Genomic DNA, 20,199 nt, shown 5'->3' on the forward strand with positions numbered 1-20,199 from the left:
TCAAGGATTGTTATAATAAAAATGATCGCTGCACCACTCACTTGTTCAGCACTTACAATCAGCATATCACGTAACTTTTTCATCCTTATTACTTTTAATGTTTTATGAGAGGACCTATTTGAAGACTTTCACTTTCGCTGCACACTGTGTCTACTAGTCCTTATTCTGGGAGACCGTGGACATTCCTCTGTGGTGGACACAGCATGAACAGCATCTTTTTTTGAACGTCTCTTTTCAGACTGCTTACGGCAGCTGTCAATGTGAACGTCTACATTTCCGTTATTTATGAGTTCTATTTCGAACTATCATTCTAAGATCAGTCAACGTATTTCAAAGACACCATACCGGCATTCACTTCCATACTTCCGTTAAAAAGATATACACAACACACGCACCGACCGCCGTACGCGTCGAGCATGCGTGCAAGATTGAAGTTCGGCTGTTGACAAGTGACAATCGGAAACGTGCGTCGTCTGTCTTAGACAAATGAAACAGTTGAATTGAGCGATAGAAAACCGTTAATTGTACTCATAATTTGAATGATCAGCCGCATTTAAACATTGTGAAAAAATGAAGACTGCTTTAATGGTAGCAGAGAAACCATCTCTCGCAGCATCACTCGCGAATATATTGAGCAATGGGCGGTGCTCGAGTAGAAAAGGTAGGTTAAAAACTGTTTCCACACTCGAGCTGATTGTTTATCAAAGACAATGATGATGGGTTTACAAAAAAACGTAACTAAAATGCCGTATGTTTCCAAACCTGAATATCCGATCCTATGCACATCGATGCATAGTGCTTCCGAATCGAATTTAATAATTCAAAGATCTGTTAGTTTCGATTGTTGGATATTTAAAGTCTACAGCCTGAGCGTATCATCATCTATTCCCATAACAGCGAAACATTTGTTCGTCAGGTTTGAACGGCTCTTGTTCAATACACGAATGGACTGGACCATTCAAGTCCGAAACTGTGCACTTTAAAATGACCTCTGTTTGTGGGCATGTAATGAGTTTGGATTTTAATGGAAAATACAACAACTGGGACAAGGTGGATCCCGTGAGTATTAGTAAATGAGTTGTTACAAGCTACTCTTGCAATTTTTTTCTGTTCGTTAATATTTCAGGCAGAACTATTTTCATGCCCAACTGAAAAAAAAGAAGCTGTTCCTAAATTGAAAATTCCTTACTTTCTTGCCAAGGAAGGAGCTGCCTGTGACTATTTAATTTTATGGTTAGATTGCGACAAAGAAGGAGAAAATATCTGTTTTGAAGTTATTCACGCTCTTCAGCAAGGAATGCATCGGGAACTAGATCTTCGAGTAAGTCGATTGACATTCAAAGTTGTTGTAACTATTTGGAGATGGCATTAGGTGTCAGGATTTTCTCAATATGTTGTCAAACTACAGAATATTTGGAGGGCTCATTTCTCAGCGATTACCGAGAAGGATATTAAAGCTGCGTTACTTACTCTTGGTAAGCCTAATGAAAATGAGGCACGCAGTGTGGATGCACGGCAAGAACTCGATCTTCGAATTGGTTGTGCTTTTACACGATTCCAGACAAAGTTCTTCCAGGTATGATTCGCTCTTCTTGTAGCCATACAATTTCAAAAAATGTGATTGGATCAACAAGAGTTCAATACTCGAACCATCTCGGTGCATAATAGAACCATAAGCATGCTTATGATACATGGTTGCATATCATAGATGAGTAAGCTAGGATGTATCGTCCAATTCATTTTACAGGGAAAGTACGGAGACTTGGACGCATCCCTGATATCCTATGGTCCATGTCAAACACCAACATTGGGATTTTGTGTCCAGAGACATGATGAAATCCAGACATTCAAACCAGATCCATATTGGGTTGTTCAGGTACTTTTTCTACATTTTTTATCAGGAAATAAAATTCTTCTGATTTAGGCGCTCTGTTAGGGTCGGATATTAGAAGAGCTTTTACTATCTTGCTTACAAATAATGAATTGTGACGATTGATGCACAGTATGCTTTATTATACACATGTATTCAGGTAAAAATTGATATACTTCTTCTTTTAATTTTAACCGGATGAGCATTTTTTCTGTTGCACTATGATCAAAAATTTAGATAATGCACTGTGAACTGTATTCTTACAGGTTACGGTAACATCCACAGACGGCCAGGATGTCGTATTGAATTGGCATCGCGTTCGATGCTTCGACAAAGAAATTGCGAATATTTTCTTTGCTCACGTTAAGGAACACGACCAGGCTAGGTAATTATAGAACTTTGAACAACCGCATTACGTATTGCCACAAAAATGAGAATGACAAGGACTTCGAAATGTAAAAAATTGCAGGGTGCAGAGTATAATAAGCACAGAAAAAGCTAAATCTCGACCAATTGCTCTTAATACAGTAGAATTAATGCGAGTTGCCAGCTCCGGGTTAGGAATGGGTCCTCATCACGCTATGCAGATTGCAGAACGTCTTTACACTCAGGGATACATCAGTTATCCTCGGACGGAAACGACCTCATATTCAGAAAATTTTGACCTATTGTGAGTAGAGGCTCAACTTTTCAATTGCAAATGTCTAATATCTGGATAACGTCTGATATTGTTTCTACAGGGCAACACTAAAACTTTTTCAACATATATCCCCATGGTCCGAAGATGTACGTAAAATTCTATCGACTGGTATGAACAGACCCAAAAAAGGTCACGATGCAGGTGACCATCCACCCATCACACCTATGAAAAGTGCTTCCAGGAACGAACTCGATGGCGATGCATGGAGACTTTACGATTACATTACAAGGCACTTCATAGCGTCTGTACGTCGCCTTATATCAATTTACTAATAATCGACAACTTTGAACACGTGTCAAAAATTTATTCAAAGGTGGCTTCCGACTGCAAATACCTGAGCACCACGGTAAAGTTTGAAATTGGAACGGAGACATTCACGGCGATTGGAAAAACGCTCATAGACCCAGGGTACACCAATATACTTACTTGGCAGGCATTTGGCTCTAATGAAACTTTGCCCAAATTCACGACCGGTGAAAACGTTAATATTCACGAAGTTGGTATCATTATTCTATGCCCGGTTCATTTATATCGAAGCCCTTGAAAATTAATGATACCCATGCGTCTCCCAGGTAAAACTGCTGGAGTGCTTCACTCAACCCCCGGAATATTTGACCGAGTCGGAATTGATTACGCTAATGGAGAAGCATGGCATCGGCACCGATGCATCGATTCCCGTTCACATAAATAATATTTGTATCCGTAATTACGTCGCCGTCACCGCGGGGAGAAGGCTGATCCCTACTGCTCTCGGTATTGTATTGGTCCACGGCTATCAAAAAGTACGTCCGAATTTACGATTGAACGGGGTTTTGATGCGACATCGAATTAACGAAAATCATCCCGTTGAATTCTCAGATAGATCCTGAGTTGGTGTTACCTACAATGAGATCTGCCGTAGAGGAACAATTGAATTTAATCGCGCAGGGAAAAGCCGATTTCCACGCAGTTTTGCAACACACTGTTGAAATATTCAAACAAAAGTTCACATATTTTGTACAAAGTATCGACGGAATGGATCAGTTGTTCGAAGTTTCATTCTCCCCCTTGTCCGCATCAGGGAAGTCGCATTCTAGGTAATAAAAATGGATCCATCCGATCGTTGAGTTTGAATACGTGTATGTAGCTGGTTCCATTTTTCTCAGATGTGGAAAATGTCGACGATATATGAAGTACATACAAACGAAGCCATCGCGTATGCACTGTTCCCAGTGCAACGAAACGTACAATTTACCGCAAAATGGAAACATTAGAATCTACAAGGAGTTGAAATGCCCGTTGGATGATTTTGAACTACTCTCATGGTCGACCGGATCCAAAGGAAAGAGTTACACGTTCTGCCCTTATTGTTACAACAATCCCCCATTCAGGTAATGTGAAATTCCGAATCACGATTATTCTTGGCGAATGTAGCGCGATGGGATGTATTTTTACAAATTCCGTCTGCACAGGGATATGAAAAGAGGAATGAGTGGATGCAACTCTTGCACGCATCCAACCTGTCCACACGGTATGTACAACAACGGAATCTCGAGTTGTTTAGAGTGTGAAACTGGTATTCTCGTGCTGGACCCTTCGGCAGCACCGAAATGGAAACTCGGCTGCAATCGCTGCGATGTAATAATTCATTTATTCGAGGATGCTCATCGCGTAACTGTGGAATCTGAAATTTGTGATTGCGGAGTGCAACTTATCACTGTGGAATACAAACAGGTAAACGACGGGTAGCGGTTCAACGAACGTATCGCATCGTCCAATTTTTCAAAATCTTGCAGGATAAAAGCAAACTCCCCAATGAAGCAACGGAGTTGACGGGCTGCGTCTTCTGCACACCGGCGTTTATCGCGCTCGTTGAAAAGCACAGAGCTGTTGCGTCTAGACCGGTAGCAGGTCGGTCACGGGGACACAACCGAAGTCGAGGTCGTGGCAAACCCCGTCCTCCGAAGGACAGAATGGCTCAACTGGCGGCCTATTTCGTCTAAACCACGCGAAGTATCGACGGTCAGCTACTCGATTCGGTGTAGCTTCCGACGCCAGTCAAAAGATAACGACGGGTAACTTCTTATCTCGGCAAAGGACTCTTGTTAGAAATGAAGACTCATGGTCAGTCATTGATTGTGAGCTGAATTATCGAGCCAGGGACGTGCGGATTACTGTCCAGGTATCTCGTCTCAGGATAGCTTATCGTAGGATCATGTTTTATCATATTCGTCTTCCTTTACCGCATACTAGAATTATGCACATGAAACTGCAATGCAGACGAATTGCTTTTTCTCCCGGTCTTCTAATACATTACTCATAGCTACTTCCACGACCTTTGAGCAGAAGTTCCACTATTTGGGCAATAGTCATACCGATTGGGTAAATTCTAACGACATTGAATCAGTGACTCTGAGATAGGTGCGTTTTATATGGTTTTATTATATTGTAATAATTTTGTTACGATGGACGATTACGTTTGCGTATTTTGCCCCTTGTGCGAAAATTATTCAAACGATTTGATTTCAGAGTTGCCAATAAAAAACAAACTACCGTCTAACAAGTGAACACTAAGATTTTCTCTCGAAGTTTTGACAGTACCGAATGCGATCGCTCAGGGAAAACTCCGTCCGATAATCGTTTATTCTGGGAATGAGTTAGATTTGGTATACGTATGTATGCGCAAATTACGAAACTTGCGAAACTGTCGCAGGAGAAAGAGACGAAAGAATATTAACCACAGATGATTAATTGCAGGTAATAGAGGTGATCGGATCAACACTCGCGTAGCGCGATGAGCGGATCATATCCTATAAGTCGTACGAATGCGTTCACCTGTTGGTTGTCGCGCAGCATCACCCCGGCGTAAAAGTCGGTCGTATGCGGGTCACGTCCGATGACCCGCGGACACGAGTTTAGTACGCGAGAACGGGGTAAGACAAGAAAGAGCATATCGCCACCGCGCGAAGTCGTACAGAGCGAACCATGAGCAAACGGAAAACTTTAGCGCCGTGCCCGTAGAACGGAGAGAGCCAAGCCAAGTCGATCGACGCTTCGAGCGATGCTTCGACGTGAGTTTTATTAAATCGGAGGCTCGGGGAATTGTTCGAACGTTTGTCAATTCCCCGAGTCTGCCATGTGCCCGTTCTGCGGGATTCGGATACCGGTCGAATAGCAGTGGGGTTTTCAGAATCGACTCGCTCGCTATTCGCTGCCCCGCATAACGCACGAATGCCTCGGCTCGGTAGTCAGTACGTGGTCAGCACTCGGTACGGATCGTCCGTGGGAGCACGGCGGTAGTTTCGCCCGTGTGGAACGCGTCGACGGTCGATCTCGAGGTTCGAGCACCTCGCACCAGTCCCCCAGCCTCCGCCCTCGACCGTAATAATCTCTTCATTTTCGACCGTGTTGCTTCTACATGCGCCAAGTCGAGTCGCGTCTACCCATGTAGCGTGGAAAGGGTGAGGGTGGCGAAGGGTGGGTGAAGCCAACGAGTAGATGCCGAGTCCCGAAGTCCCGAGTGTGCCCGACCAGTAGGCGGTATTATCGTTGTGGGTGGCGCCGCGACGTCGTTCCTAGGAGAGACCTGTCCGCGAAGAAGGCAGACCGAAAGAAGGCGAGGACGAGGTAAGGTAGGACCAGCCGTCCCCGGAGGAACCCGAAAATTGCGCTAACAATCGAAATTCAGACGCGTCAGTTGTCACTCGGTCGACGGTTCACTTTCGTCGATCCCGTGGGGAGGATTCTCAAAGATCTCTTCCGCGGTTATAGGATGCCATCGAAGGGGAATTGTCCCGAGAACAAAAAGATATCCTCTTGGCGAGTGGCGGCGCGTGATGCGTTCAATGTGTGGTAGAACGTACCACGGGCGGTAGTGCTGTCAGTGTTGTGAGAAATTAAACGGGCGGTGGAGGAGGAGGAGGAGGAGGAGGAGGAGGGCAAGAGTTGTCCCCTTCTGGAGCAAGGCCGGTGTCCGGCAGCATGAGCCTACGGTGCTGGGCTACAGCTGCTGTCACTTTTATCCTTCCATTATTGTCAATTCATGTAAGCGGATGCAATGCCACCGCTGCTGCTGATCACGGCGACGGTTCGACCTGGCCACAAATTTCACTGGATTCGTGCAACACGACCGCCGATGGCAGGGAATTCGTCTGTCGAGGGGCGGGTTTCAACAGCATACGAGAAACCCTAGAAGGAAGATTCCTCTCCGCCTCTGCGAACCTGACCAAATTGTAAGTGAATTTACAAACAATTTAATCGTCGAACTTTATCCTTTGTACACGCATCTTTCTCTATGTCCCTCACATCTTCTCTGTGTTCCCGCCATTTGTTTCTGTCAACAAATTCCACACACGCACAACGCTGTGCCGCTGCTGTGGGTAGCGAATTATTTTTTCAGACCGTTGCAGTTACATTATACCCTCGTCACGTACAGCTGGCAAAGTTGCCCGCGGAACCCCTTGGCTTACTCGACACTCGCATAAATCGCCTATACGGTAACGAAATGCTCAGTGGCGGAGATGGGTCAGAGGGTCAAAGACCCCTCTAAACTCCCAGGTGCATGAACGCATCTCGCATGAATTAGAACTCGCTCATTCGTCGGCAAACTGCTCACCAGAAGCGCGATCTCCCCGCTATACTTGATTTTATTTTAGTTCCTTATCTACTTTCAATATTTACTCTCTTCGCACTATATCGCAGCTATATGGTAATAATTCGCCCCGATTCCGTAGCTCCGTCATACTTCATAATTCACTAATTGCTGGCATGAAATGTAAATTCTGCTTCCGCGATCTTGTGATTCATATACGCAACCTTGTGTAAGATTTGCATGAAAGTCGGGATGTTTTTTTCGCGGTGGGGTTCCATCGTGAGTCACAAAAGGAAAAAAATCTCGAGAGAACAAAAGGGCTTTTTTTTCACTTTCACTTTAGAATAACTCGACCTTTCCCTAAAGCACGAGGGGGTAACGTAAAAAGGGCGGAAACAACTCGCGAGATGTTTTATGGTATTTTTTATGCGTTGCCAAACCCCCGCTTGAGTATACAGTACGTATACAGTTATAGGATCGGTAAAATAACGTCACTGATATACGTATGCCCACCTATACAGTAACGTTCATTCGTTGGTCCCATTCGTCATATACGGTCGGCACTTGTGCTAATCCGTTCGTTCCTCAATTTATTGCCTACAGTTTCAGCGGTTTTTATCCTAAACGGGCTCACCTCGCATGGATTGGAATTATAACCGCTCACCCGGAATTCTACCGCACACGTTTGCTCGTTTGCCGATGAAACCACCGGAATCATGCGCCGACATTTCATACGATCGACAACGACGATAATTTGACGTTTATAAGAATAACACGGTGACGACGAAAGCGCAATCCGCAAGTTCTCACCTGAAGTTCAGGGTGATCTTCGCCGGATACCCGCAAGTTCGATCAATATCAAGGCACATGGTCGAAACAAGAGGAAATCTATTCTTCTACCGGTCCATTCTGGTCATGTTTACCGTGCAACCATCTTCAAATTTATCATCCCCCTAGCTACCCATTCGACCGTTCAATCACGCGAGATGTGCGGTAGTTAATACGGCGGATACGAGACCTCCGAGTCGCAATTAGTATCGCTGGTAATTGGACTTTTGCCGCGTCATCGGAACGGGGGTTGACCGAGACGTTATATTATATGCATGCATTCGAATTTTGGGGGACCGTAGATACGGGTTACCCGGGGTCCCGCGAAACGTACCCTAATTGATACAATGAATCTCCGGGAAATGTCGAGGAATCGTCTCTGGTTACACCTTGAATAAGCACGTATCCGTTACATACCACGGTCGTTGAACGGGTCGAGAATATAGTTGTACTTCGTACCCCTGAAATGTGTACGTGTACCTACACCGCATGAATACTATAATTAACCGCGTCACATTACACATCACAGGTACACGTATGTTTCGATTTTACAATACCATTTTTACAGAGACGCTGAAAATGATCACGTTCAAGATTTACGAATTTAATTTGACGGCGGTTGCTATTTAAAAATGACTTTTTTCCTTCTCCTCTCTTTTCATCTACCCGCTGAAACTTTTAATTCTCTTACATCCGCAGACTTTCGGAGTTTAACTCATATTGCATCCGGTATAACATTATAACGAGCGTAAGATTATATTCGACGTCGGTCATGTATATAGCACACGTCGAAATTCACAATCTAATTAAAACAAAGCGCGAGTTAATTGGGTGGATGCGAATAAACTTATGCATCGCTCGAATACCCGCTGCCGTATAGAAAGCAGTTTCAAGTTCAGCCTCGGCGCAAACATTGCGAGAGTATATTGAAAATCACTCGGATCGCTCGAATCTCCCGTTCAAATAAACACCCAAAATATCAACACACCCAACCCAAGTACAGGTCTGCACGACGAATGCACGTATACCGTATTGCGCTGTACAATGGGTGGGTCTATGCATGTACAAGTATATGTATAGGCGGGTGTTATATTTTTAATCGTTCGAAACGCGTATCTGAGGAATTCTACGTGCGTACCTATATCTATAAATTGCGTGTGAGTAACGAATCGAGTATCCTAAAATATTATTAGGTCGATATGTAAATTATATTCGTCCGCGCGTTCGTGTGTAACATTTTACGAGATGAAATATACTCAGCGACAAACTTCTGCGCTCAGATGCAGGGCCAGGGTTTATCTATAGATTTTATTGCTGGAAACTGCGTCTTTTTCAAAATATACATCGCATCGCACGACTCTGCGACTAGCGCGGTGTACGTTTCAGGGTTGATCACCTCGCATACGTACGATGCGATTATTACTCCGCGTGCGTGCAAATAACGCAAAATAATGGAATCGCCTCGAACTCGACGTATGTCCCACAGTTACACCTACCACGGAACGGGTATATTTTTTCCGTCAATTATCTCCTCCGCACAGTACACACAACTACGATGTCCCTATAACTTGGATACCTCGCGCGATGTGCGTATCATCCGTAGAGAGGCGAACCGCCGTTACCGGGTGTATATGATACGAGTAGCCGTATAATATTGTTATTCAGAGTGATAAAATCACGCAACCCTTGTTACGATATAACGCGTAGCTATTACTTACCGCACGCGAACATAAGCGGGTGAATTCGTCGTCGACGCGTTTTTAAGTCGCGCTCGCTTTACTCCGAGTGAGACGGTGCACGCATATCGAGACCTACATTGATATACATAATATCGTAACAGACGTTCGAGATCTTCTCCTCAGCTTTTCCCTCGATATCCCCAAATGTCGATGGAAATAGCGTCAATGGGGAAATATTGTTTGCAGTTGATCGTTGCAAATCGTTAATTACGGATATACGTCGCGTGCACGCGCCAGAGGAAATTTTTCATCCAATTTTCAGAACTTGGAACCCCTCTTTGTACACCGCATTATACAATACGTATTCGAATGTCTTATCGCGCCCTGTTATCGCCCTCGTACAATGCTTTATACCTACGTACGTACATAAATATAAATAATACATTATAAGCGTACACGACGAATCGCAAGGTCGTCTATGGGTCGACGGGCTTGTCGGACTTGTTATCGCGTTGAAATTTCGGCGGAGAAATCGAACGTTGCTCCAGGTTTCCGCAGCTCTACCGGGTATACGAACCTGAACTCTGAGACTTGTCAAAAGACGGGGAGCTTTTTTGGTATATCTTCGTCGGCGTTGCCTTGGGCTTATCGAGGCGGGGCACTGCGGAACTTTGAGAAGAAAGAGCGGAGGTTCGTTCTTAGATTTATGGCTCGAGACACCGAAAAGAAATTCCGCGGCTGACTCGAATCCGGGGGATGTGTTTTGACACCGCCGTGCACGTTTATTCTCGCAAACCTGCGACTCGCTTCCCCCCGATCTATGATTGGTTTTGTTTCGCTGGACGGATACGAACGGACCGAGAGAATATCGTGTATCTGCGTAGGCAAAGGTGTTGGAAATTCAATCGAAATTTTCTAAATTTAGGTAATAATTAAAGCTCCGAGATTACACCGATTACATTCGATTTGGCTTTGGCCAACGTCCAACTGGGATGCTTTCGCATTGATTTATCGACACCGCGGCACCGCTCTTATATATACATTAAATATACATGTGTAAGTATACCTATATCCTAGGGGTGTATACCTATACAACGTTATCGTTGCGGCGTTCGGAGGGTATGAGGGATGTGAATTGCGATGCCGAGCTATTCGCATTTCTCACAGATGTACTAGCTTTGACTCAAGATTAATCGGGATGCAAACGTGCAGTGTGTCGAACTGGTTCTTATAAACGGTGCGTGATATTTTACATTTTTTAGAACCACCATGCAGCATTGCACAATTTTATAACGCATGTTGACCCCAGGAACACGAATCCGTCGAGTCAATTGAGCTACGAATTTTTCCAATCGAGATATCCTTGATTTTTCACTTTTTGGATCGATAAATTGGCGATAACTCAGCTCCGAAATCCAAATCTGAAAGGCAAAATTATCTATTCATGCAATCGATCGAGTAATCATCAATTATTCGCTGTTCGAAGCAGAATAATTATAAGACACATCTATCGGGTTTAGTCGTAGACCCACTTTGATTCGTCGCAATCCATGCATGGGTCGAAATATTCGAATTTCTCGGTCTACGAGGGAGCCCGAGCTTTGCTGGAGTCAGGGAGTCAAAGCAGCGTAGCGCTTTGTTGTGAGACGTCACCTTCAGGGCTGTGCAGAGGTGACGCCCCACAACAAACCGCGCGCCCGTGGCTACCTGATTCCAGCTGAGCTTGGGCTCCCTCGTAAAACAAGAAATTCGAATATTTCGACCCATGCATGGATTGCGACGAACCAAAGTGGGTCTACGACTAAACCCGATAGATGTGTCTTATAATTTTTCTGCTCCCAACAGCGAATAATTGATGATTACTCGATCGATTGCATGAGTAGATGATTCTGGCTTTCAGATTTGGATTCCTGAGCTGTATATACCGGAGATTACTCTTAAAAAACCAAGAAAAAAAATTCGATTTTTGAGCAAAAAATAAATCATTGTTTCAATTGGGTTTAATATGCTTTTCTTACGTATTTTGACCTCAGGAATCCGAATCTGAAAGAAAAATTGATCTATCTCTAAAATTGACCGAGTTATCGCCAATTTTCAGCTTTTTCGGGTCAAAAATAAAAAATTGATTTTTTAGTCTATTATAATGTAATTTGAGCTCAGGAATCCGAATCCAATAGAAAAATTCATCTATCTCGAAAATTGATCGAGTTATCCCCATTTTTTCGCATTTTTTGGCATAAATTTGAGGATATCTCGAAAGGAAAAAATCGTAGCTCAATTTGGACAACGGATTCGTGTTCCTGAGATCAAAATAAGTAAAAAAAGTGCCATACGATCAATTTTAAAAAATAAAAATTTTTGGCCAAAATTTGAAAAAATCGTAAGGGGTACCCCTTGGAAAAATCTCAAATTTTGGCCAAAAATTTTTATTTTTTAAAATTGATCGTATGGCACTTTTCTTACGTATTTTGACCTCAGGAACACGAATCCGTTGTCCAAATTGAGCTAGGAATTTTTCCCTCTAAGATATCTCAATTTTTCTGGTCCAAAATGTGAAAAATTGGTGATAACTCGATCAATTTTCGAGATAGATAAATCTGACTTCCGGATTCGGATTCCTGAGGTCAAAATACTCAAGAATAGCGTTTAAAAAGAAATATCGATTTTTGACCCCAAAATCGAAAATTTTCCAAGGGGTACCCCTTTGAATTTTTTGATTTTGGGGCCAAAAGTGAAGTATTTTTGAAATATTTGTTACCATTATTATTATACATATACACACGCAGATGAATGTACATACGAATACACATATGTGCACGCCAGATGAAGTAAATCCATTGATTGTTAATTACGCTCAGGTATGCCGCGTTCGTACATACAAGTGGGTAGGTGTTTGAAAGTAGACGCGTAAAGCATGTACTAGGCATAGGTATAGGTATATCAGGAGTGCAAGAGTGAAAGCACCCGTGCTTGAACTTGTGCTATTTTCAAGTGTATAGGGTGATCCCGAAAACATTCACTTGTTGAATTGGGATTATATACCGCATAGGTAGATAAATAGGATGCGTGTCGGTGTATATCGGTACAACCTTTGCTGCAAACCTGTATGTATACGGTATGTATCCATACGTGGATTGCAGATTTTTGTTGTACATTATCGCGATGTACTTTGCCGCACAATTAGTCGACTCGGATGTCGCTCTTAGCCCTCGAGGCTTCGATTTGATATTTGATATTTGAGATTGAACGTATGTTGTTCCCATCCCCCCCCCCTCGATATATTATAGGTGAATGGGGGGATAGCCGAGGCGAAAGCATACGGAAATTTGTATGTCGTAAGCCGCGTATATCGATGCAGAGTATTTATGTGGAGGCCTGTTGTTAGATGACTTCTAATACAAAACTAGAGCCTCGAGTATTTCTGTGTCGAAAACCATAAAATGTCGACTTCGCAATAGTTGTGTGCACGATATAAAATGCTATGAGGAGCGTTGAAATTGATTGAATCGTTATTTCCAAATGAGTAGCCGTTCAAACCTTACAATTCATAATTATATGTACCGATATCTAATAGGTATACACGGACTATACTGTAGGGATACGATATTCACAATGAAAGCGCAATTAATATCTTATTAATATTATCTCACGCGAATGATAAAAAGGATGACCAGCGCATACGTAGGCCTATGTACTAGCTACGTATCCTCTTCCTGGACAGGGCATTTCGTTTTTCTTCGACCCACCCATGTATTCTATATAGGTATATAGATATGTACAGATTTATATAATTTTTTTTCTCTCACACCAAATTCTTCATCAATCAAAGTCCAGCCGACAAGATAATCAATCATGGCACTTTAGTTACGTGACAGTTATTAATCTAGACTGGGGGATTTATAATAAATTTTATATAAAATAGTGTAACGTATGATCGTTGAGAGTAGATACCCTGCATCTACTCTCAACGGTATGCTGGCATATGTATACGTACGTACGTACATATATACTTATTCTTAGTGTGTTCGGCGGTGAGGCGGTATCTTATTTAAAAAGGAGAAATTCCGAGATTACAAAGACCTGATTTTCTGATAGTTTTTTACATATATTTTCCGATGTTTGTCGTTTGCGTATGCCTAAAGTTTGATTACTATACACTTGTTGCAGAGACTTGACGAACAACAATATCACGTACATTCCAGCGTTTGCTTTCCATCAGTTTTCTACTCTTGAGATCTTGTGAGTACCTGAAACTTTAGATTTCATCGAAGGAGTCTGAGGTTAATGTATTTCGCATGCAAATAATGAATCAAAGGGATGGAAGGATATTTCAAAAATTATGTCCGGCTCAGAAAAGATTTATTATTCGATGTCGCTATTTCAGGCTATTCCGGCGAAATCACTTGGTTTCAATCAACGTTAGCGCGTTTGTAAATTCAACAAATTTAAAAATCTTGTGAGTGTTTGATTCATCTTTTAAAATATTGAAAAACAAAAATCTGATCCTGGAATCGCGGTATTTATTTTAATCGTCTACTTTTCAGAGAACTCGATGACAATCTGCTGACGGAAATACCGAGAGCTATTGTGCAACTCCACAACCTCGAAGATCTGTAAGCATATTTGCGTCAATTCGTGAATTGTATGTATATGTATAGTAGTTTTGTCGTTTTCCAAGAATTAATTAGTAGAGAAATCTAAATACTCCGATGCACGCCGATCGATTTCATCTCGATGAGGACACATCGCATATACTACAGATCTGGCTTTGAAATATCATACACTTGAATTTATGAATTCATTCGTTTGTAATTTCAGGTCCATTACGAACAACAGAATACAAAGGATAGAAAGCGGACTGCTGCAGCACATCAAAAGTCTGGTTTCCCTGGATTTACGGGGAAACCCTATCAAGGTGATCCATCCCGGTAGCTTCCAAGGACTCCAGAAACTCCGTAAATTGTAATTACACCGATAAGTCAGTGATGGATTCCATTTCCGAGTATAGTATAATTTGTACCACGTCATTCGTCTACGATTTTTTCTACACCGCTATAATTTGGCTTAGAGATATACCTACGTGACTCAACCTTCGATCGCCTAAAACTACTTTCTATGATTAATTCCAAGTTTTGTAAACGTATTCCGTTATTAGAATTTTATCGGATGTGAGGGACCTGAAAGAGTTTCCGAACCTGAACGGAACTGGCTCCCTTGAATTGCTCAGGCTGGATCGTGCTCGGCTCAGGGATGTTCCCAGCGGACTTTGTCTGACGTGCCCGAAGCTGAAGAGTTTGTAAGTCGTGACAAACTTGTAGAGATGCGCAGTAAACCTGCACTACGGGAAGTATCTTGCGAGTCAAAGATAAATAATTGAGACTCGATGGATATTATTTGTTACAGAGATCTGAAGTCCAATCATCTAACGAGGATACCAAACTTGAAGGAATGCAGTGATCTTCGAGTTTTGTGAGTGTTTGAAATTCTCATTATCTATTTCTCAGGATTCTATGATTATCGTGAGGCAAATCTGCTACCCCGACACCACGCGATATTGCATCATGAAATAACAGTTTCTCGAATTTTCAGGGATTTGACGAGTAATATGATTTCTTCGTTATCCGGCCAACCCTTCAAAAATCTATCCGCGTTGCACGACTTGCTTTTGTCGAACAACGATCTGCGATCGCTACCCGGGGATGCATTCGTCGGACTACTCCGACTTCAAGTTCTGTGAGTTTTCGTTTTATTGAAACTCGTGCCGTTCATTGCTCGCTCGCGATAAATAATCTAACGTGTGCAATAACATTCCAGGGACTTGGAGAGTAACTATATCGAATACATACACCCGGATACATTCAAAGAAAATAAACATCTCGAAGATTTGTGAGTACTTTGTTTGATTTCTGGCAACTGGTGTATCTCGGTGAATTATCATCTCGTGTCGATTATTATTTCTAAAACTATTTTTCAGAAACCTTGGAAACAATGTTTTTCCCACCTTGCCAACCGCTGGACTCTCTAAATTACTGCACTTGAAAACTTTTAACAATCCTGCACTCAAGGAATTTCCTGCTCCAGAAATGTTTCCACGAGTTCAGACGATGGTATTGTCTTACGCTTACCACTGTTGCGCTTTTCTTACCATAGAACTGGACGAGCCTTACACTCAATCACCTGTACAGGAATCTGTACTCTTTCCCACCGATAATAAATTTGATATGAGTTTGTGGAATTCCAGTCTCACGGATATCTGGCCTCAATTACGTAAGCACCCATCGATATCTTGTGCAGAAATTCAATTTGTAACACCGATTTACCGTATTAGAAAAATAATGGAATACTACAAAAATTCACTGGACGATCCTCTAGTTTAGCGAAGAGTTTTGCTTTGCTATTCTTTTCGTTTTCTATATTTGAGTTGGCTATGATCACACTTAATGCTGCAAAATGAATTGAAATATTTTTTGGAACGGCAGCTTGTCAATTTGTTATCGATGTTCGTCACTTGTACACAAAAAAAAAAACTAATCGATTTAAGTGTTTGATCGTATAATACAGTTTTTCTATATGAATTTTTTGGAAAAAAAATTTGCAGCACTGAAGTGATAAAATTTTTTAGATAACTTGAGCAACAAATTTGGAACAGAAATAAATGAACTTTGGGATAACTTTGGTTCAGATTTCACATACCCTGGCAACCTGCCCGCCTATGTGGAGGATTATTTCGAGGATCAAGAAGGGCGAAGCACCGCTCCAGGTCATTTGGCGGCACCTCATATCCAATGCTTGCCGCAGCCTGGTTTGTTCCTCTGCACTTTCAATTCTTAGTCCCTGTTACGATACTCGCTTTCATTTCCTGGTTAGACGAAATTTATTCAGCGATATAATTCCATTTCAGGACCGTTTTTACCCTGTCAAGATTTATTTGACTGGTGGACGTTGCGCTGTGGGGTTTGGATCGTCTTTCTACTGGCCATGCTTGGAAATGGTACTGTGGTATTTGTCCTTATTTTTTCAAGGAGCAAAATGGACGTCCCAAGATTTTTGGTTTGCAATTTGGCTGCAGCAGATTTCTTCATGGGAGTTTACTTGGGTAAGAAACCCCGATATGGCTTAGGTATACGTTCGATCTCTTAAATTTCTTACTTGTTCAGGTTTATTGGCAGTAATCGATGCCTCCACGCTCGGCGAGTTCAGAATGTATGCAATTCGATGGCAGATGTCAGCTGGATGTCAACTCGCGGGATTTCTCGGCGTCCTTAGCTCAGAATTGAGTGTATATACCCTTGCTGTGATCACTTTGGAGAGAAATTATGCAATCACGCATGCGATGCATCTCAATAAGCGGCTCTCCCTCAAACACGCTGGGTATATTATGACCGTTGGATGGGGATTTGCTCTTTCAATGGCGACTTTACCGCTACTCGGTGTATCGGACTATCGAAAATTTGCGATTTGCTTGCCTTTTGAAACTACGGGTACAGTCTCCTTGACATACGTTGTCTTTCTAATGATGATAAATGGTGTGGCATTTTTAATTCTGATGGGATGTTATCTGAAAATGTACTGCGCTATCCGTGGCTCGCAAGCCTGGAATTCGAATGATTCGCGGATTGCTAAACGCATGGCTCTTTTGGTATTTACAGACTTTTTGTGTTGGTCTCCGATAGCATTTTTTTCTCTTACCGCGACGTTTGGCCTGCAGTTGGTTTCTTTGGAACAAGCCAAAGTATTCGCTGTCTTTGTTCTACCTTTAAATTCTTGTTGCAATCCCTTTCTCTACGCTATACTAACTAAACAATTTAAAAAAGATTGCGTACTGATTTGCAAAGCAATCGAAGAATCTCGCGTCACTAGGGGGATCGGGAGATGCCGTCACAGCTCAAATTTTAGCAATCGACAAACTCCGGCCAATACTAATAGTTTAGTGGATAGATCTTCGAGGGAAAACCAAACCCCGTGCGCCTGCAATGCTCGACTACTCGAAGCGGGTCAATGTAGAGGCAATTGGTGGGGTACGAGATGGTTATTTCCATGTACTCGCAATCAGCGTCAAAGACATACACGCAACGATCAGTATGCCTATCAAATTGCCGAAATACAGCAGAAGCAGCACAAGCGTGCTTCATCCGTGTCGTCTAGTGAAAATTTCTCGTCCTCGCGCTCGGATTCATGGAGACAAACTCATCATTGCGGTATACCCTTGCGGTTACTGGACCCCAAACGGCGAGCCTCCTCGTGGTTGATAACCAGAAAGCCGTCTCAAGACTCGAATCTCAGCTCCTCGCGCAATGATTCTTCCGGTTCGGCAACAACAGCCAGTACCAGTACATGGCGAATGTCTCGTTCAAGTGCATCCCTAGAAGTAACCGCTCGCCCAACACCGAGGCCGGTGAGACCGAAACCACGATTGACGCGTCAGCTCGCTGTGCAGGAGCCAGAACCACCCGGCTCTCCTGGGAGGTTGGCTGTTAGGCTCCTCGCTACAATACCTTCGGCCGCAGAAATGAGTGAGCAGCAGGACGATGAAGGTGCCCTAGATAATTAATAATGCCTGCGAGGAAGAAGAGGAAATATATTTATACACTCACTTAAGTTAATGATTCTTATAGAGCAGATAATTTCTCGTATTGCAACGGGGTACTGCAAATAATTGACCGTGTGAAAAAATATCGTGCAAGTACGTGGTTATTAATGTGATAATTGAAAAGAGGCCATGACACTGAATCCACCTCCGTTGCTCAGTGAATGATGGATTGTTGATATTATATTATCTGTTACTTGATCGCTTCATTTTTTAATAGTTGTGTAGAGTGGTAATGGTTGCCACTGCTAACGTTCAGATTAGTAGATTTTCTGAATTATAAGACTGACAAGATACATTTTGTACAATCCAATGCATAAATATAAAACATATATATGTTTCAATATTGCAATTTAAACGCTTAGCTCTCGAAATGTTATGGCAATTTGTGCCCAGATTGGGTTTGTTATTATTAACGTCGTAAGTTATGATTGGAGGTGGATTTGTTGATAGTTTTTGCTGATTGTAAAAACAAAAGTTGTGTTGCATCAATTGCCTGAGACTAAACAAATTTTAAGATGCAACACACAGGTTTTATTACATTCATTCGTGCGAGTATACCGATCCTCGTGAATTTAATCAGTACCGGCGAATGTCTAGTATCGTGTAGGGAGTGTGTAGAAAATTTTACATTTCTTTCTAATAATTTCATTATTCCATCAAATCTTTAATTTATTCGATCGAAATGTTTCTCTATTTATTGTTGTTATGAATTATTTATTAACTAGCATTATCGTCAGATTTATCATTACCATTACTATTATTATTTATACCAGAGTAATATATTTCGTGAAAATACGAATTTAACAACAATATGATAACTACCTATATGTAGTATTAATTGGTGTAGATACTTCAATTTGATAGTGATGCAAATCTAAATCTAAATCTGTAACCACCATACTCATCGTAAATGCCAACTGAAGAAAATCATATTTACATGCAAAATTAATTAAGTGAAGTGATTATGAACTAATTGTATGGGAAACTGTCATCTGCTCAGAAATACATGATGTCAATAGCTCAGAAGAAAATGGACAGCGAGTGGCTCTGTCACTGTTCTACCTTATTGTTAAAGCTTTACTATTGTGTCATCATACGGATTTTTGATAAAGTAGAATATGTACGTTTCAATGTCGATAGCAACTATTGAATCTATAATTCCATGTTACAACAGCTGCATTTTTAAGATTGTATGTTTACAAGACTAGGTCATTCATAAACGAGCTGAACATGTAGTCTAACAAAATTCATCATTTCACAATTCCAAAAACTAATTATTACAATAATATCATCGGTTATCACCTTATAATACTCTTGAGTGTGTGAAATTATCGTTTGAATAGGTGAACGTATGCATGTTATTGATTCGTGATTTTATCAGTAATCATAAAGCACCAGTCACCCAGAGTAATAAATAACAAGTTTGATAGAATGGCAAAATCACATCAAATTGCACAGAATAAATTTTGGATGGTATTGTGAAGACAACACAGCTGTGACATGGTTCAACGTGACTGATTCAAGGGTTTTCTTATTGTACTTGGCTCCTACATTTACCTGTACCCTTTTCATTCTCATTCTCGTACAATAATATTGTAAAATTATGACACGCAACAATTAAATTATTACAGCTCTCTAAGTTACATGACTGAATAAAATAAACATTTATCCAAATGAATGTTTTGCAAAAACGCCTAACATTTGTAAAGTTTATACGTAGATGGTGACGGGTATTTTTCCACAACCTCCGATACGTTTTCAAGGAACAATTATAATTATCTGTGCGTTTTACAAGGTATAATTAGAGAATGTCACATTGGGCATTTGATGTATGTGTATACTCATGTATACATATATGGACATACCAAATGAATTGGTAGTAGATATCTTACCACTGTTACCACAGATTGTTATGAATGCTCAAATCGATGATATAAAATCATCAAGTGAAAACGGTTTAGT

General features: G+C 41.7%; 2 protein-coding genes across 4 annotated transcripts; both read left to right on the forward strand.

Moving 5' to 3' along the window:
• Positions 1-112: 112 nt before the first annotated feature.
• Positions 113-5,112, forward strand: LOC105694109 (DNA topoisomerase 3-beta-1). The gene is made up of 14 exons (XM_012414485.3): positions 113-661; positions 917-1,059; positions 1,127-1,321; positions 1,409-1,576; positions 1,748-1,876; positions 2,137-2,255; positions 2,340-2,540; positions 2,611-2,815; positions 2,884-3,066; positions 3,143-3,352; positions 3,429-3,646; positions 3,716-3,940; positions 4,022-4,283; positions 4,346-5,112. Exons 1-14 carry the CDS (start codon positions 571-573, stop codon positions 4,550-4,552), a joined length of 2,556 nt encoding a protein of 851 aa, XP_012269908.1. The 5' UTR covers positions 113-570; the 3' UTR covers positions 4,553-5,112.
• LOC105682917 (lutropin-choriogonadotropic hormone receptor) lies at positions 5,081-19,876 on the forward strand. 3 transcript variants are annotated; one of them, XM_020850644.2, is made up of 14 exons: positions 5,081-5,221; positions 5,307-6,781; positions 13,815-13,886; positions 14,032-14,103; positions 14,192-14,260; positions 14,466-14,609; positions 14,803-14,943; positions 15,051-15,116; positions 15,237-15,380; positions 15,462-15,533; positions 15,622-15,914; positions 16,270-16,449; positions 16,549-16,743; positions 16,805-19,876. In XM_020850644.2, the coding sequence occupies exons 2-14, from the start codon at positions 6,531-6,533 to the stop codon at positions 18,196-18,198; spliced, it is 3,093 nt and encodes a 1,030-aa protein (XP_020706303.2). In that variant the 5' UTR covers positions 5,081-5,221; positions 5,307-6,530; the 3' UTR covers positions 18,199-19,876. The 3 variants fall into 3 exon arrangements, with proteins under 3 accessions (XP_020706303.2, XP_048511508.1, XP_012250578.2); XM_048655551.1 differs by lacking the exon at positions 5,081-5,221 and having other exon boundaries at positions 5,258-6,176; positions 6,321-6,781; XM_012395155.3 differs by lacking the exon at positions 5,081-5,221 and having other exon boundaries at positions 5,258-6,781; positions 16,330-16,449.
• The last annotated feature ends 323 nt before the right edge of the window (positions 19,877-20,199 follow it).

Source organism: Athalia rosae, chromosome 5 (genome assembly GCF_917208135.1).
Source record: "Athalia rosae chromosome 5, iyAthRosa1.1, whole genome shotgun sequence".
NCBI lineage: Eukaryota > Metazoa > Arthropoda > Insecta > Hymenoptera > Athaliidae > Athalia > Athalia rosae.

Excerpts from the sequence above, each read along its gene's own strand:
- LOC105694109 (XM_012414485.3), top strand. The coding sequence starts at position 571 with ATGAAGACTGCTTTAATGGTAGCAGAGAAACCATCTCTCGCAGCATCA. Across the intron at positions 662-916 it reads GCGGTGCTCGAGTAGAAAAG|GTTTGAACGGCTCTTGTTCA; the intron begins GTAGGTTAAAAA and ends TTTGTTCGTCAG. Across the intron at positions 1,060-1,126 it reads ACTGGGACAAGGTGGATCCC|GCAGAACTATTTTCATGCCC; the intron begins GTGAGTATTAGT and ends TTAATATTTCAG.
- LOC105682917 (XM_020850644.2), top strand. The coding sequence starts at position 6,531 with ATGAGCCTACGGTGCTGGGCTACAGCTGCTGTCACTTTTATCCTTCCA. Across the intron at positions 16,450-16,548 it reads CCAATGCTTGCCGCAGCCTG|GACCGTTTTTACCCTGTCAA; the intron begins GTTTGTTCCTCT and ends ATTCCATTTCAG. Across the intron at positions 16,744-16,804 it reads CTTCATGGGAGTTTACTTGG|GTTTATTGGCAGTAATCGAT; the intron begins GTAAGAAACCCC and ends TTACTTGTTCAG.